Below are 17,625 nucleotides of genomic sequence, written 5' to 3' on the forward strand. Positions count from 1 at the left end.
CGTGTCTTTTCCACGAGGAATCATCATCGTCGTCCCTCGTAATTGCATCCCGTTCACGTCTCTCGTCTTCCTTTGCCTCAACATATTATTGGGGCTGAGTTCATGGAGAACGCATAAAGATTGGTAATGCTTTGAACGATCTTGTATCCACTCCATAAAAACATAAGTATATAAATAGATTAATCTAATACGTGAGACTTCGATTAACACGAAATCTAATAACATATTACTCCCTCTGTGCATTAACGTAAGAAACATGTTTCTCGTGAACAAAATCAATCATAGTCATAGTATGATAGACAAAAAAAAAAAAAAAATGACAGCATGGGTCAAAGAGCATGAGTTGTATTCGTCCCCACGGATCAGAATTGTTGTATTACAAGGCGAAGAGTCATAAATGAGATGGGGACAATATCTTGCATGTTATGGAATGACAGTTATGTCGAAGAATTCTTTAGAAGAAGAAAGTAATGCAAGAATGCAATGTAATATTAATAGGGGTATTCAAATCGAATCAAAAAATTAAATCAAACCTAATCGAATTGGTTTCGAACCGATTTAATCTGAATCGGTTCATCAGTAATTTAGTTTTAAAGATTATAAATAATTTTAATTTGAAAAGATATCTTGTTTATTTGATTAATCGATTTGAATCAAGCTCACTTAAAAAGTAATAGTTTTCTAAGTTTATAATTTTAACTTTTTAATTGTATCGTTAAAATATCTAAACATTTTTAGAAGTATGGATCAATAAGATGTATTATTACCTTTACTCTTCTTGAGGCTTGATGATTTTGACAGTAGCTTAATCCATACGTAATCGATTACTTAGGTTCCAAATGATTTTAGTTTGAAGTACCTTCCTTTGAACCGAATCATTTTTTTTATTTGATTTAATTTGACCCTTGATGCTTCGATTTGAACGAATTTGAATACACATAAGAATTAATTTAACATGTGGTATTGTCGTATGAATTTAAAGAAGATATATCACAAACATCATGTATATTATGGAAAGAGAAAACTTTTAAAATTAATGATAAAAAAATAAATTAGAAAACTGATGCAAAATATATGATTCCACAATTCTTACCTACATCCATAAATCAGATTCTTCACAGCACAAAAAAAAAATAAAAATCTCTTTTGAATTAGCACAAATCCAGATTCAAATTCCTTTCTCGATCCTTTGTGGACTCACTTGCAAAACGTTGACGAATAAATAGTATTATTTAAACATATCCAAACTCATGAAAGGGTGTTTTTCATAATTACATTTTTAACGGATCGAATAATTTCAAATCTAATTTTAGGACTCTTAAAATACTTATCATCGAAGCATTCGAGTGCAGCGGCAGATTGAAGGCGCCCATGGGATTCCAATGGCTACGGGTCGATGCACGACGCTCGGTGGCTGCTGCATTCTCGCCTCAGGTTTACTTACCACATCACACCGATTTCATTAGTAGCGGGCGATGTGATCCAATGCTCCGCGCCACAGATTAAACTGGGAAAAGCATGGCATCGTCGTGGTCGGGAATGCCTCAACACGGTGCCGTCATGAGAGCAAGAAGAAGAAGAAGAAGCAAGCGAGGAGGAGGAGGGAGAGTGGAAGAAAAGAAGAAGAAGAAGCAGCAAGCGAGGAGGAGGAGGGAGAGTGGAATCAAAGAAGAAGAAGAAGAAGAAGAATAATAATAAGAAGAAGAAGAAGAAGAAGAAGAAGAAGAAGAAGAAGAAGAAGAAGAAGAAAAGAAGAAGAAAAAGAAGATGAAGCAAGCGAGGAGGAGGGAGAGTGGAATCAAAGCCATGTAATTCTTGCAGAGAGAGCAGAGTAATGAGCTGACGCCTCAACCTGCGTGATATGGAACGAGACATCACGTCCTTGACGCCCTTTCTTCCAACCCAATTTACGCTTAACGTTACCGCCACGGTCGAATCACGCTTAGTTGTAGAGCCACGGTCGAATCACGCTTAGTTGTAGAAGAAGAAGTTGAATGTTATTGACATATCCTCCGTCTTTATATACAGGTTAAAAGGAGAAGTTTCCTCAACGGGTTAGAGGATTTCCCTCAACAGAGTAGAGAAATTTCCTCAACAGTTAGGGAAATCTCATCTACTTATCAGAACCAACCATTTCCTCAACGGTCGAGATGGTTGGTTCTGATAAGTAGATGAGATTTCCCTAACTGTTGAGGAAATTTCTCTACGGGAAATCCTCTAACCCGTTGAGGAAACTTCTCCTTTTAACCTGTATATAAAGACGGAGGATATGTCAATAACATTCAACTTCTTCTTCTACAATTAAGCGTGATTCGACCGTGGCGGTAACGTTAAGCGTAAATTGGGTTGGAAGAAAGGGCGTCAAGGACGTGATGTCTCGTTCCATATCACGCAGGTTGAGGCGTCAGCTCATTACTCTGCTCTCTCTGCAAGAATTACATGGCTTTGATTCCACTCTCCCTCCTCCTCGCTTGCTTCATCTTCTTTTTCTTCTTCTTCTTCTTCTTCTTATTATTCTTCTTCTTCTTATTATTCTTCTTCTTCTTCTTCTTCTTTGATTCCACTCTCCCTCTTCCTCCTCGCTTGCTGCTGCTTCTTCTGACTTTGCGCCAGGATCAGTATGGTCTGGTTCTCATCCTGTGGACTTCTCATCTTTGCCACCCATCATTAGTCCAACTTCTGAATCCGTGTTGGAACCAATTATAACATCTCATTTAAGAACTGATGTGAGTCTAGACCTTCCATCGGATAACAATACTGAAGAAGGGACCAAAACAGAAGAGAATAATGAGATATCCCAGATTATAGACATTTGTAAACCGCTGGATGGTAACTGGTTAGAGAAACGGGAATCTGAAGAATCTCACAGAAATAATACAAAAATTACCGACTTGGAATCTGAGACGGTTTTCAGACAAGATGCACAGCATAGTGGTGGAAGGCATGTCTTCAGGAGTAGCAAAAAGTATGAGGGTGAGGGAAGCTTTAGCATATACATCAAGGGTAGAAATCGCCGTAAACAGACACTAAAGCTGCCTATAAGTTTGCTCAATAGGCCATATGGATCACAGTCATTTAAAGTTATATATAGCAGAGTAGTAAGAGGAAGTGATGTTATAAGTGCAACAGATATATCTTCCAGTGAAAATGTTACTTCCGACTAGTCACGAGCAAAGAACACTACAAACTTCAAAATGGGCAGGAAAGAATTTTTTTTATTGTTCAAGCCACATCCAGGAGGACGTGACTGAAAAATTAGCAATGTTGATAATTTAGTTATTGCTATTTTTCAGGCAACTGATATTTTTTATTAAGAAGCCAAGATTGAACGTTCAGGAAGGTAAGCGACAAATCTCCTCATGGTCCAAGCCAGGTATTTCTTTGTTAATTAGCTTGACAATGTTACATAACTTGCAGATTTATTGCTCATCAATGCACCTCCATATACTTTATTGTCAATAACATCTCTTTTGCTTTAATTTTGTGTTGGTTTCTCAAGCATACAATTAATTTATCCTGTTTAACATAAGTTATTAGGAAGAAACTTTGTTTGTGAACTGATCATGATTCACCTTTGAAATCCCCAAATTTTTTAACCTCGAGTATCTTCAGTATTGATATCTCACACAATCAAAAAGCTCATAGTATACCATCATGCATGTAATTTATAAGCCTGACTCGATATTTTAGTTCCGGTCTAGCCATTCCAATTTCCAAGCAACCGGTCAAGAGAGACAGACTGAGCGGATATTTTCAGGCTTCCGAAGATGTTTTGATATGCATGAAACTAGTATCAACATCTTTTTGAGGCGCAGATTTTTGCTTCTATTGTAGCTTTCTCTAATTTGCAATCTTGATAATCAGATTGCTGGAGTTAAGTTGTTTTTTCTAATTACCTCTCATCTGTTGCAAATTCCAGGGTATGGCTTACCATCAAATCCAACCTAATTCCTTTTAGTTAAGTCTTCCACTTGCTATGTTTACTGCTGTTGATCTAATCATCTATCACACGTCTTGAGTCTCTGGGCTCATTGGATTTCCAGTCTACCAGGGATTATCAGTTCATTTGTTGAAGCAGTACAACATTTAATAATGATGTTAAATCCGATTAGAAAGCTGGGTTGTGCATCCTACCTCTTATGATTTTGTTTTTATGACATTATCTACAACCATTTTCTTGCATTCTCAAATTAGAGCAGATTTATCCGAAAATTAGACTTGTAATATAGCTGCCACACTACCTTTTTGGCATTCCAGTACAGACTAGGTAGATTGCTTGAATTGTAATGTATGCCTCTGTTATTCAGTAGTGATGCTCAAGCAAGATTTATGTGTGGTCGAGTTTTCAACTTGCACAACATATATAATTTTTTTTTGTATGTTGTTTGTCATAGCTTTCTAGATGTATGTATATCATTTGCCATCTTTTCAACTCAACATTAAATGCTTTCTGAGTAGAGTGTGGGGTTAATTTGTGGTGTTTGAATGAAATTGGGTGATTGATCATTCACAAAAATATTTTTGCATGATCATTCCTAGTATTTTCATTTCTTCTTCCGTACAGGCTGATGAAGACCATTTCGTCTGCAGGTTCACAACATAGATTGTTGAGAAGGCTATGAAGTTCCAAGTCTAGAGAGGATGGAAATAGCGTAGAACTTTTGACCAAATCATTAGAATTAGGTTGAAACTATTAACCCATTTTTTCTTCTCCATTGAAGAGACATGTATGAGCATTTTTCTCCTCTCTTTTTTCCCCTTTTCCTTTTGAGGATTCTGAAATTTATAGCCGACAACATTGTAAGTCATGGGATTTTGTGAACCTCGACTTTTCTACCCATCAAAATAACTTTTGCAATTTCTGCTAATATATTCTTTTCGGGTATGCGTTTCATGCTTGCAAAATTAACGTCATTCAGTCGTTGATAGGGTTGGGAAAATTCTCTTATTTTTTTATCTGATGTGATGGTCAAAGTGAAAATTTTAAGCTTAATTAGCTGCTTCTAAAACCTGATATTCCTGATCATGGACTTGATTATGAGTTGGAAACGATGAACATCAGAAATCAGTATATTCTAATTTGTTTAAATCAATGCATTTAGGATGCTGTTATTCTTTTCTTTAATAATCAAATGATGTAAGAGGTAAATTAATGATTCCATCTCTCTGATCAAAATACTTCAGTCAAAATTGATAATAGTATAGATTCCGATATGAAATATCACGAATCAAGTTTAATAGGTTAACTGATTTATTAATTTTATTGACCTATTAATTGATATTTAAGTTAAAAATTAATAAGAATACATTTAGCAGACTTTTTTTTTTCTCATTGCTACTGTCATTTTTGTTCTCATTAGGTTTCTAATTCTTCTTAAGCTTTGTACGGACAAGATTCTATGTATAAAGATTAAGATAACCTCAAATACTCTAATTTGAAAAAATAATAACAATAACAAATAATCAACATGGTAACAATGAATCTGGACGTTTGACATGTCTTCAAGGTAGTCGTACTTGGGAAGATACAAATGGTTTCAGCACCTCTTCAGTTCTTGTAGAATTCTATCAGCAAAGAGAGATCGCCATCAGCGGACGACACAGTCGACGCGAAATTTATAATGTTCATCTCTCGTGGTTCAGAATTCTATCCACTCTTTGTATGATCACAACCCATAGCATAAGAAACCCTCGAGGATCAGATCCAACATGAGGTGATACGATGAACGAGAACTGTTGATATGATGAGATTTCCATGAAGTAAGTGGTGCAGCATTAGGCATACGAGATATCTATCAACCAGTAGTAGTACTTGATGGCTCATCACCGTCATCATCTTCTTCTCGGCCGCATCACCCACTTCTGCCGCCACCCGATACGCGTACAGGTTCGAGGGAAATGGGTAACCTAAAGAAGTGCTCCTCTCCCCTCTCATCGATCTTCCTCACCCATCTGCTTTTGCTGCGCGGCCTCCTCCGCCCTGATCCCTTCGCGCTCTTCCGCCGTTCCACGCCGCCTGCCGTCGTCCCCGTCCTTCCCACCTCCTCAATCTTCCCTATCATCGTCACCTCCATCCCATCTTCGCCTATCGGCCCCTCCTCCCTCCCCGCAGACAGTTAGCGATCGCCACCGAACTCCTCGGATTGAAGCGGAGCAGCTCGAGCAGGCCTGCGTACGGGTCGGACTTGCAGCCCACCAGAGAGCAGCCGATGTGCTCGTGATACGGGTCGCCCACCTTGAACTCCACCGCGTCGTCCACGCCGGACTCCTCGACGACATCCTTCGTGGGAGCGAGCGACACCTCCTCCGGGATGATGCAGACGAGTCTGCCTCCGGTTTGTCGAGCTGCAGCGGCGAGGGCTCCCGTGGATTGGGACGCCTCCGGTGAGCTTTGTATGGTTGGTCACGGGATCTTCTACAAGCCCTTAGGTGATCGACTTCATCTTTCTGCTGTTTTGAAGCTCAACTACCCCAAGACTTCCAACATCTCTACCAGTCTGGTGAGCGGGACTGTCGAGAGCTTGGGGCCCCACCACATCGATCCCATCTCGCTTGTAGCCTATGCTCAAAAGGAGTATGTTTTCACGATGATCCCCCAAGCCAACCACTCATGCTCCTCTCTTCCATTCCAGGAGGAATCACTAAGTTTCGGGCCTACTTCTGTTTGTAGTCATCTCCTCCGGTATATGACTGGTAGAACATTTCAGCTAGACTACGGCAGTGGCTGCACCGGTAGCAACTGTGGAACTCTAAGTAGTAGCTTTGGGTTCTCCGCTAGATTCTTGTCCTTCGATATGATACAGTGCTCGGAGAACGGCCGGTTGCATCTCTACATCGAATTCTCCAATTCCAGTTATCTTTCATATGATGTCCCGATGGTGCCTAAGAAGTCCATGATGGGTGAAGGCTATTGGGACCATGTTAAGAATCGTCTCTGTCTCATAGCCTGTCACATTCTTGAAGGGAGTTCACAGGCGAGTCCCTCTGTTGGTGATTGCTCGATCGGACTGAGCTTATGGTTCCCAACTGTCCTGACGCTGAGAAGAAAGGACGTGGTCGGTCATATGTGGAGTAACAAGAAGAAGAGAGACCCTGGCTACTTCAGCATGGTCTCGTTCCACCGGTCGGGTGGGCGAATGGTCACGATTCCTGGGCTGAGATATAACTACACCCTAATAGATTCTGTCAGCGGGCCTTGCAAGGTGAGAAGTGGCAGCACACAGTCGAGCGAGGAAAGGTATCCAGATGGAAGATGTTCCCGCGACATGCGGTTCAGTATCGCGGTGGAGGATGCCGGCGGCCGAAGTGGATGGGGGGAAGCTAATGTCTTTTCTATGGGCGACGAGTTTTGTGATGATTATGACTTCGTTACGACGTCGGAGACGGCAAGCTTCGTGCCTGCAGCTGACTGGGTCGCGAAGAATCAAAGTGTTTGGAACGTAAGCTATGCCATAAGCTATTATATGTACTCTGCTTCCGCTGAGGGGGGCGAACAGTTTGGCATCGCTGCTGAGGGGATATACGATGCTGGAAGTGGAACACTCTGCATGAAGGGATGTGGATCTCCGAGTTTGCCCACCAAAAACCAAACAGCAATTGACTGTGAGATCTTAATCAATATCCAGTTTCCCCCTCTCCACTCGAAGATGGGAGATCGTATCAGTGGCACCATCAACACCACAAGGAGTAAGCAGGACCCTCTGCACTTTGACCCTATAAAGTTGTATTCTCAGCAAATTTACGCAGCAGAAGTAACTGAAGCGATTTGGAGGATGGATGTCGAAATCGTCATGGTCATGATCTCTCTCACGTTGTCGTGCATTTGCATTGGGTTGCAGACCTTCCACGCCAAGAAGCACCGTGACGCCCTGCCTTCCATGTCGATCACCATGCTCGGTGTTCTTATCCTTGGCTACGTGATTCCTCTGGTGCTGAACTTTGAAGCCTTGTTCGCGAACCGCAGTCGGTCTGGCTTTCTAAGTCTGCGGAGCGGTGGGTGGCTCGACGTTCATGAGGTCATCGTGAGGATCTTATCCGGCTTAGCACTGTTCCTCTCCTTCCACCTGCTTCAAATGGCGTGGTCCGCGAGGTCATCGGACGAGAACAAGGGGCACCGCGTCGCGGAGTGGACGACGCTCAAGCTGTGCTTGCCTCTCTACTTCGCCGGGGCGCTGCTCACTTGGCTCATCAGCTCAAGGCACCACCTGCAGAGGTCGGAATTCAGCAGGCAGCGATACGGTTCTCGCTGGGAGGATTTGGTCCCTTATGCTGGCTTAGTGCTCGACGGATTTCTGCTCCCTCAGATCGTTCTTAACGTCTGTCGGAACTCCAAAGATAAGATCCTGACGCCTTTCTTCTACGTCGGAATCACGATCACCCGAGCTTTGCCTCATCTGTACGACGCTTATCGCTCTCGCAGTTATAACCGTCGCATTGATTCATCGTACATCTACGCAAGTCCAGACGGAGATTTTTACTCGCTGGTGTGGGATGTCATCGTTCCTTGTGAAGGTTTGCTTTTTGCAGCGGCGATATACCTTCAGCAGCGGGTTGGTGGTTATTGTCTTCTTCCCCAAAGATTCAGAAAGCGTGTGGAGTACGAGGCAGTTTCAGTGGTTGCTCTTTAGCCCTTCTTGTGGAAGACCAGATTGCAGCAAGTCCATGAAATGTAGTAGTATAGTGCAGTAGTAAGTCAAGTCTTGTGTTGTTCCTGTGGTAGCTTTCTTCATGCGTCGACTTGCCCACGCCATGATCAAGTGTGATGAAGACTGTTCTTCTTCCACAGAAATATAAATAAGGGTTTCGTAGACTAAGAAGATTTCAGATTCATCGTTTTATTGAGGGTGTAGAATGTGGAGGATTACCTCCGAGAAACAAAAGACAACAAGGCAAGTGTCTTTACGTACAGTTCATGCAGACGAGAATGTTGACACCTCGGTCCTGTATTTTTGGAAAATAGGAACCAAGTTACTTAGAGAACAAGAAATCCAACCATAAAAATACTTTTATGAGTGAGGATAAGCAATAAGTATGAGAATAATTCTATGCGAAGGGGGAAAAAAAACTCAATTCCCGTCTGAGTCAGCCTCCGCTTTTGAGGATTCTGAAATTTATAGCCGACAACATTGTAAGTCATGGGATTTTGTGAACCTCGACTTTCCTGCCCATCAAAATAATTTTTGTAATTTCTGTAATATATTCTTTTCGTGTACGCGTTTCATGCTTGCAAAATTAAAATCATTCAGTCGTTGATAGGGTTGGGAAATTTCTCTTGTTTTTTTATATGATGTGATGTTCAAAGTGAAAATTTTAAGCTTAATTAGCTGCTTCTAAAACCTGATATTCCTGATCATGGACTTGATTATGAGTTGGAAACGATGAACATCAGAAATCAGTATATTCTAATTTGTTTAAATCAATGCATTTAGGATGCTGTTATTCTTTTCTTTAATAATCAAATGATCTAAGAGGTAAATTAATGATTCCATCTCTTTGATCAAAATACTTCAGTCAAAATTGATAATAGTATAGATTCCGATATGAAATATCACGAATCAAGTTTAATAGGTTAACTGATTTATTAATTTTATTGACCTATTAATTGATATTTAAGTTAAAAATTAATAAGAATACATTTAGCAGACTTTTTTATTTCTCATTGCTACTGTCATTTTTGTTCTCATTAGGTTTCTAATTCTTCTTAAGCTTTGTACGGACAAGATTCTATCTATAAAGATTAAGATAACCTCAAATACTCTAATTTGAAAAAATAATAACAATAACAAATAATCAACATGGTAACAATGAATCTGGACGTTTGACATGTCTTCAAGGTAGTCGTACTTGGGAAGATACAAATGGTTTCAGCACCTCTTCAGTTCTTGTAGAATTCTATCAGCAAAGAGAGATCGCCATCAGCGGACGACACAGTCGACGCGAAATTTATAATGTTCATCTCTCGTGGTTCAGAATTCTATCCACTCTTTGTATGATCACAACCCATAGCATAAGAAACCCTCGAGGATCAGATCCAACATGAGGTGATCCGATGAACGAGAACTGTTGATATGATGAGATTTCCATGAAGTAAGTGGTGCAGCATTAGGCATACGAGATATCTATCAACCAGTAGTAGTACTTCATGGCTCATCACCGTCATCATCTTCTTCTCGGCCGCATCACCCACTTCTGCCGCCACCCGATACGCGTACAGGTTCGAGGGAAATGGGTAACCTAAAGAAGTGCTCCTCTCCCCTCTCATCGATCTTCCTCACCCATCTGCTTTTGCTGCGCGGCCTCCTCCGCCCTGATCCCTTCGCGCTCTTCCGCCGTTCCACGCCGCCTGCCGTCGTCCCCGTCCTTCCCACCTCCTCAATCTTCCCTATCATCGTCACCTCCATCCCATCTTCGCCTATCGGCCCCTCCTCCCTCCCCGCAGACAGTTAGCGATCGCCACCGAACTCCTCGGATTGAAGCGGAGCAGCTCGAGCAGGCCTGCGTACGGGTCGGACTTGCAGCCCACCAGAGAGCAGCCGATGTGCTCGTGATACGGGTCGCCCACCTTGAACTCCACCGCGTCGTCCACGCCGGACTCCTCGACGACATCCTTCGTGGGAGCGAGCGACACCTCCTCCGGGATGATGCAGACGAGTCTGCCTCCGGTTTGTCGAGCTGCGGCGGCGAGTGCTCCCGTGGATTGGGATGCCTCCGGTGAGACTTGTACTATTAGCTTGGCACCCATGCCGGCCGCCAGGGCCGATACGAACTCGTCGCTCGCAGGTTCCGCTGATGGATGACCATCATTTCTTCTTCTTCTTCTTCTTCTTCCACTGTCCCGGGAAAGCTAGAAAAGGAAGAGAAAACTAGCGCATTTAGCTCGTTCATAGGTTGATTTAAATGCCTTGTATTTCCGACCATATCTAACACCCAAACTTGGAGTATATACTTTACGATCTTAATAATACATCTGATTTCGTGCTCTTACAAAATATATCTTTGTTTAAAGACTGTGAACTATTAAATTACATCAAAACTTGTGAACAATGAAAGATATGTTTATATATATGCTTTGTCCGATGGAAGGTCACATAAACTTACTGTTACAGACAAAAGAGTACTTTTGATTTCCCTACATTCTTGGCGAGTGATCAATGGTTGCAGAAGATGTTTGATCCAAGAAGAAAAAGTTGTATGCAATAAGAAAGATAAAGGTAGATTGGTTTCCAAAGAAACTCACACGGTCGATTTGCTTGAAATTAATGCATAATATTTATATATATTAATCGACAGGAGAAACAGAAGAAAGTGGAAAGATTACCGGTTTGAGAGTGTCTAAGCAACCATCGACAGCGTTTTCTCGAGACCAAACCATTCTTTTCATCTGTTTCTCCTCCACCAATTAATGTGATTCTCCCCAACACCGTTGCGTGTGCGATAGAACCAAAGAGTTAACAGAGCGAGAGAGAGAGAGAGAGAGAGAGAGGGGGGTTGGGGATCGAAGAAGAAGCAGAGGAATTAATAGAAGGTGGGGAAGGTGGTGGCTATCGCTGTAGACTACGTGTTTTGGTCGTCATCGACGCTGGCCTTAGCGAAAGGTGAAGGCTATCATACAAAGCAAACCCGTCCCGATCGGTGATACACTTCAGCCGCGTCCGATTCCTCGGCGACTTGGGTCAAACGCTGCCTATTTCTAAGAAATATGTCCATATTTATCGTTGCAGAAAATTAAAAATAGTTATAAAATCTATCTCTTCAACATCTGCAAGGTGTTATGATTAAAGCTAAGCTAATGATCTATCAAAGTCTAAACTACCCGATAATTATAGTAACCATTTTTAATTCATGTCTTGATATAACATATGTATATGTACTTATGTATATAAAAAAAACTAAATTCTTGGTTTTAACTCACACTTAATTTGATCATCGAAGTAATAATATCTTTATTTAGTTTATGAAGTTGCAGATATACATATATCAATCTAACATTGGGATCCATTTTCACGGTAATAACGAAGACAAAAAAAATAGAGTGAAAAAATTTTGTGACGTGAGGAGGAAACGATCAACTCGAATGATGATATCAGCGTGACTGGTCCAGCAAGTCTGGCTGTCATCCATAATTCCGTGATGTTGATATGTAAGCTTCAGCTAAAAATAGCCATTAGTCCTTCAGTGATTCATCAGAGTATAATGCATGGGGCTGCATGACAGTCAGCCTTGTCTGTCATCATCATCGTAAATGGATTGCACTTGAGAGATGAAGCTTTTATCTTTCCAAGGTTGGCTGATGCTCACACTTCCTCTTGAATTATTTGTGCAAATCCACCTTTTTGTGGACTTGGATGGAGTTTGATTGGCATTTATTATGGTCTGCTCCATGCCAGCCTGCTGCAGTTTGGATGTCTTCTGCTTGTGGTTCCCGCTGCCTCTTCGAGAGAGAGAGAGAGAGAGAGAGATGCAAGTCTCAAACAACATATACTGATAACTGTGACCTCTTAGCTTTTATTTGATTTCATTATTCTTCGATTGATGTAAGATTAAATATGTCTATTACTGCTCCGATTCGACGTCATATGATAAATCATTATTTATCTTCGTATTAGTATAAACAAATCCTCACGACTGATTACGACAAATGATAACTAATCACACGAGTATTATTATTTAGATGAAAAACATGAATCACGAATGATAGGGAGGAGAAATGAGTACTCCATTGGCAAGGCATATACTCGACGTCACGTAGAGATTAGCCGAGGAGACATTGCCTGGCGTGGAGTAGTCCCAAAGCCAAGCGAAGAGATGTGTATGTATGCTTTGTGATTCCTCCCTCATCGAGCACTGTAATCTTTTGCTGTCGAGCAATGTAATCTTTTGCCATCCACCCATTTGGTGCCATTTCATATGTGAAATCTAAGTTGGATTTATAATGTACATTGTACTGTTGTAGTAGTAGTAGACACGTACACAGAAACAATAATACATGCATTCACAGGCCACAGTGTGTGTGTGTTTTGGGCGTCGACAAAGCGTTTATGAATTACATATATATATATATATATATATATATATATATATATATATATATATATATATCCAACTTGAGATGACAATTCCTGGTACACCTTTATGAATTACATAATTATGAAAAAGATCAAATGTATGTTTTCATAGGCCAAGCTACCCAAAAAGTTTTGGGATGAGGTTTTAAGGACTGTAGTTGATGTGATCAACTTATTACCATTTACAGCCCTAGATAGTGATATTACAGAGTATGTATGGTTATGGAAAAATGTTTCATACAGACATTTAAGAGTGTTTAGTTGTCGTATAAGAAGATTTGATTGTCATAGAAGAAATATATCGAGAAGGTATTGAAAAGGTTCAGTATAAACAATACAAAGCCAATTGGTTCTCCTCTTGCAAGTCATTTTAAGTTATGCTTGGAACATAGTCCTTCAAGTGATGAGGAGAAAGAGAAAATACAAAAGGTTCCTTATGCTTCAGCAGTTGGAAGTTTAATGTATCCGATGGTATGTACGAAGCCGAACATCGCATATGTAGTGAGTGTTACTAGTATATTTCTTGTAAATCCAAGCAAAGAGCACTGGGTAGCAATGATGTTTGTTTAAGCTTTGCAGGATCAGAATAATGGTGACAAAGACAAGAAACAGGTTGGTGAAAATGACAAAAAACAAATCACGACGAAGACAAAAAGTGAGATAAGAGTTGAAGGCCTTGGGAAGCCTCTTAAAATTCTTAAAAACCCAAAAAAGAAACCAGATTCTGATGAAGAAAAGACTTTAACCATTGACAGGAAATCATCTGATGAGATGCATGAAAAACAGAATACAAAGTTGCCTATCAAGGAACCTAAGGTAGAAAGCAAAGAAACTGAGAATTCTTGCAAGCTCAAAGATTTGTTGACTGAACCTGTATATACAAGGTTGCTAGAATCTAATACTGGACTTCATTTGAAGGTATGCACAAGTCACATGAATATATGCAGGTTATGCCTTATTTCAGGTGTATGTTCTGATTTTTCTACTGCTATCTCAGGTGTTGATTGTCAGTTGCAAATTCATGTCTTACTATTACAGAATTAGTAACTTTGTTTGTTTATTCTAAAGTTTCAGTTCTGTTGTACATATGTACACTTATCTGGGCTACGTATCATTAGTTAATTCCTGTCTATATCACAATTACTACTAAATAACATGTAAATTTATTGTCTGTGTGTGTATCATCTTAACTTACATAGAAACATATATTAAGATTACAATTAATTTGAAGATGAGAAGCTGATCTATTCTCATGATCAGTCTCCACAGGAATTAACTGAGATGGCAATGAGATATTATGATGAAGTTGCTCTCCCAAAGTTGGTATGCCTGAGTACAATTTTTTCATATTTAATTCATTATTTTCTGTTTTAGTATGGAATGATGGTTAATGAGTATTATTTGTACCTTGGCATGTATTCAGGTCTCAGATTTTGGGTCATTGGAGCTATCACCTGTTGATGGTCGTACTCTAACTGATTTCATGCATACAAGAGGTCTAAGAATACGCTCTCTTGGGCAAGTTGTGAGTCACCTTTAGCTTGAAGAGGCTGAATATATCTTTACTTTCACAAAGTATTTTTCCTAATTATATTAAATGCAATATTATGTACAATATCTGTCAGGTCAAGCTTTCAGAGAAGCTGTCTCATGTTCAGTCACTCTGTATTCATGAGATGATAGTAAGGGCTTTTAAGCATGTTGTACGAGCTGTGATTGCTTCTGTTTCTGATACTGGAGATTTATCTATATTGATGGCTGCAACACTTAACATGCTCCTTGGGCTTCCTGATTCTGATGTTTCACATTCTGCTATACGTGTGCACTTTCTAGTCTGGAGATGGCTTGAAGTATTTCTAAGAAAGCGATATAACTGGGAACTTACAATCTCAAACTATAATGATATAAGAAAATATGCTATTTTAAGAGGGCTATGTCACAAGGTAATGATCATTTTTCATTTCTGTAAATGATATTTAATTTTCCTTTCATCTTACATGTTCAATTTTCTTAGGTGGGAATTGAATTGGCACCCAGAGACTTTGATATGGATTCAAATTTCCCCTTTGACAAATCAGATATCATCAGCCTTGTACCTGTGCACAAGGTAAAGCTGCTAAGATGGTCTTATTTGAAATATGGTATCTACCATAATGTATCTTACATTCTTAGTGCTTTTGAATCTTTTGCAGCAAGTTGCATGCTCATCTGCAGATGCACGACAACTTCTAGAGTCTTCGAAAATGGCACTTGATAAGGGTAAAACTTGAAGACGCAGTCAACTATGGAACAAAGGTAATTCGTCATAAGATACTGTACAGGTTAACTTCTTTGTAAAGACCTTTTTTCTCTTTCATTTGCTTTTGGTATGAAGGTGTAGTTGGATGCAGGCTCTGGCAAAATTAATTGCAGTCTGTGGTCCTTATAATCGGATGACTGCTGGAGCCTACAGTCTTTTAGCTGTTGTTCTCTACCATACTGGTGACCTTAATTAGGTAGCTTTCAGATATTTGTGTCACTGAAGGCCATGGTTCTTATGATATGGACGCAAGTTTCATAGTACGTCTTCTCCTCCTTTCTTTACCGATCATTTGGTCTCATATAGTTTAGTCGTGTGGTGATGTTTGCTTCTTCTTTTGGAGACACAGGTGTTTGCGATTTGAGCTAACAGGAGAGCAAGAGGAAGAGAGCAGAGATGGTGAATTACTGGAAGTCTAAAGTCCTTCCGACGATCAAGAAGGTGTTTGACAGGAACGGCAAGAAGGCTGCCGCCGCCGAGGCATGCAAGTCCTTCGACGAATCGAAGGTGCATGGGGTTTTGCTTCTCTTCTTCTTCTTCTTCTTCTTCTTCTTCTTCTTCTTCTTCTTCTTCTCCCTTCGACTTGATCTGATCTCTACTGGATCCTTTGTTTGGTTCAGGAGGACATCAGCAAGGAGTTCGAAGAGAAGAAGACTGACCTGCAGCCCAAAGTTGTGGAGATCTACGAAGCTTCTGCCGTTGAAATCAAGGTTTATCGATCTTGAACTCATCCTCATGTTATTCACAGACTCTGTATCAAATACTTACAGCCTTCTGCAAATACTTGCTTTGGACGACGACAGACTCTGGTGAAGAAACCGACGGGGTCAGGACTGAAGAAGAAATCAACTGTTGTGATCAAGTTCATCGAGGAACTAGTGAAGATCGGTAATGCTTTCTCTGTCACAGATGTTATAGTTGTTTTGAGGTGATAGCGGAAGGGCTTGTGATGAGATTAGATCCTTGCGCAGAGTTCCCTGGCTCGAAGCCGGTGAGCGAGGCTGCCGCCAAGTACGGCCCCGGCCTCGTCTCCGGTCCCGTGATCTTCCTCTTCGAGCAGGTGTCCACCTTACTCCCCGCAGAGGAGCCGCCTGCTCCCGCCGAACCGGCCGTCGAGAGCACCAGCAAGGATATTACACCGGAAACCGCGGAGGAGATCAAGAAGGAAGAGGCTGAGGCGGAGGTGGAAGAGGCACCTGCCCCGGCCGACCCGGCTCCCTCGGACCCCTCCCCGGAGACGGAGAAACCGGCCGAGCCAGCGGCTGAACCCGCCAAGGCTTGATATAAACCACCAGCCTCCCGAACCGATCATTCCACCGCCACCTCGCCACCACCGCGCACCCAGTGTTTCCATGATTTATTATTCTTTCTCTTGTCTCTTCGTCAATTTGCTTCTCTTTCTCCTGTACGTAACTATGTCTTGGTTTCTCTCATTTTGCTTTCGGCAAGGGGACATGCAGGCCATGTAATATCATTATTAAGTGCAGTGTGGTGTTATGTTATATTTGGGATCGATAGCTTCATTCCATCTCTGTCAAGTTTCCTTGATGGAAGGCGTAAAAGAAGAAGGGCAAGTGTGTGTGTGTGTGTATATATATATATATATATATATATAGAGGAAGACCGAAGCTTGACGACGAAGAACAGAACGTGGTATCACCGACTGCAGTGGGCTCCATGCATCAACGTTCATCGATTGGTCATAATGTAGTGAACGCTCATCATTCAACCTAATGACTCCAACCATTCAAGTTAAATTACCAATAATAAATCATTAATTCCTTTCATAATTGGTTGATATGTTACAAGCTGTTAATTGGGAATTGGGATGGAGTCCAATCCCAGGAAAGTCATCCACCTTAGCTTAACTCGTGGAGATTAATAAAGAAATCATGTACAGTTTTTGCAAGTGGAATGCCATTTCTTTTCGTAATCTCCATCTAATTGCGTGTCTTTTCCACGAGGAATCATCATCGTCGTCCCTCGTAATTGCATCCCGTTCACGTCTCTCGTCTTCCTTTGCCTCAACATATTATTGGGGCTGAGTTCATGGAGAACGCGTAAAGATTGGTAATGCTTTGAAGGATCTTGTATCCACTCCATAAACACACAAGTATATAAATAGATTAATCTAATACGTGAGACTTCGATTAACATGAAATCTAATAACATATTACTCCCTCTGTGCATTAACGTAAGAAACATGTTTCTCGTGAACAAAATCAATCATAGTCATAGTATGATAGACAAAAAAAAAAAAAC

General features: G+C 40.8%; 2 protein-coding genes and 2 long non-coding RNA genes across 5 annotated transcripts; 3 read left to right on the plus strand and 1 right to left on the minus strand.

The window, feature by feature from the left end:
• Nucleotides 1-2,604: 2,604 nt before the first annotated feature.
• On the plus strand, nucleotides 2,605-4,868 carry LOC135595703 (uncharacterized). The gene is made up of 2 exons (XR_010480606.1): nucleotides 2,605-3,373; nucleotides 4,591-4,868. It is a non-coding gene; the product is annotated as an uncharacterized LOC135595703 (long non-coding RNA).
• Nucleotides 4,869-6,314: 1,446 nt separating this feature from the next.
• On the plus strand, nucleotides 6,315-8,627 carry LOC135594791 (uncharacterized). The gene has a single exon (XM_065085300.1). It carries the CDS (start codon nucleotides 6,315-6,317, stop codon nucleotides 8,625-8,627), a length of 2,313 nt encoding a protein of 770 aa, XP_064941372.1.
• A 1,103-nt stretch (nucleotides 8,628-9,730) lies between these two features.
• LOC135595704 (uncharacterized) lies at nucleotides 9,731-11,485 on the minus strand. The gene is made up of 2 exons (XR_010480607.1): nucleotides 11,318-11,485; nucleotides 9,731-10,843 (listed from the first exon to the last, which is right to left on the minus strand). It is a non-coding gene; the product is annotated as an uncharacterized LOC135595704 (long non-coding RNA).
• Nucleotides 11,486-15,528: 4,043 nt separating this feature from the next.
• LOC135595691 (plasma membrane-associated cation-binding protein 1-like) lies at nucleotides 15,529-16,865 on the plus strand. Of its 2 annotated transcripts, XM_065086952.1 has the most exons (5): nucleotides 15,529-15,623; nucleotides 15,713-15,870; nucleotides 15,984-16,073; nucleotides 16,167-16,251; nucleotides 16,335-16,865. In XM_065086952.1, the coding sequence occupies exons 2-5, from the start codon at nucleotides 15,760-15,762 to the stop codon at nucleotides 16,643-16,645; spliced, it is 597 nt and encodes a 198-aa protein (XP_064943024.1). In that variant the 5' UTR covers nucleotides 15,529-15,623; nucleotides 15,713-15,759; the 3' UTR covers nucleotides 16,646-16,865. The 2 variants fall into 2 exon arrangements, with proteins under 2 accessions (XP_064943024.1, XP_064943023.1); XM_065086951.1 differs by lacking the exon at nucleotides 15,529-15,623 and having other exon boundaries at nucleotides 15,663-15,870.
• The last annotated feature ends 760 nt before the right edge of the window (nucleotides 16,866-17,625 follow it).

Source organism: Musa acuminata, chromosome BXJ1-10, assembly GCF_036884655.1.
Source record: "Musa acuminata AAA Group cultivar baxijiao chromosome BXJ1-10, Cavendish_Baxijiao_AAA, whole genome shotgun sequence".
In the NCBI taxonomy this organism is placed as follows: domain Eukaryota; kingdom Viridiplantae; phylum Streptophyta; class Magnoliopsida; order Zingiberales; family Musaceae; genus Musa; species Musa acuminata.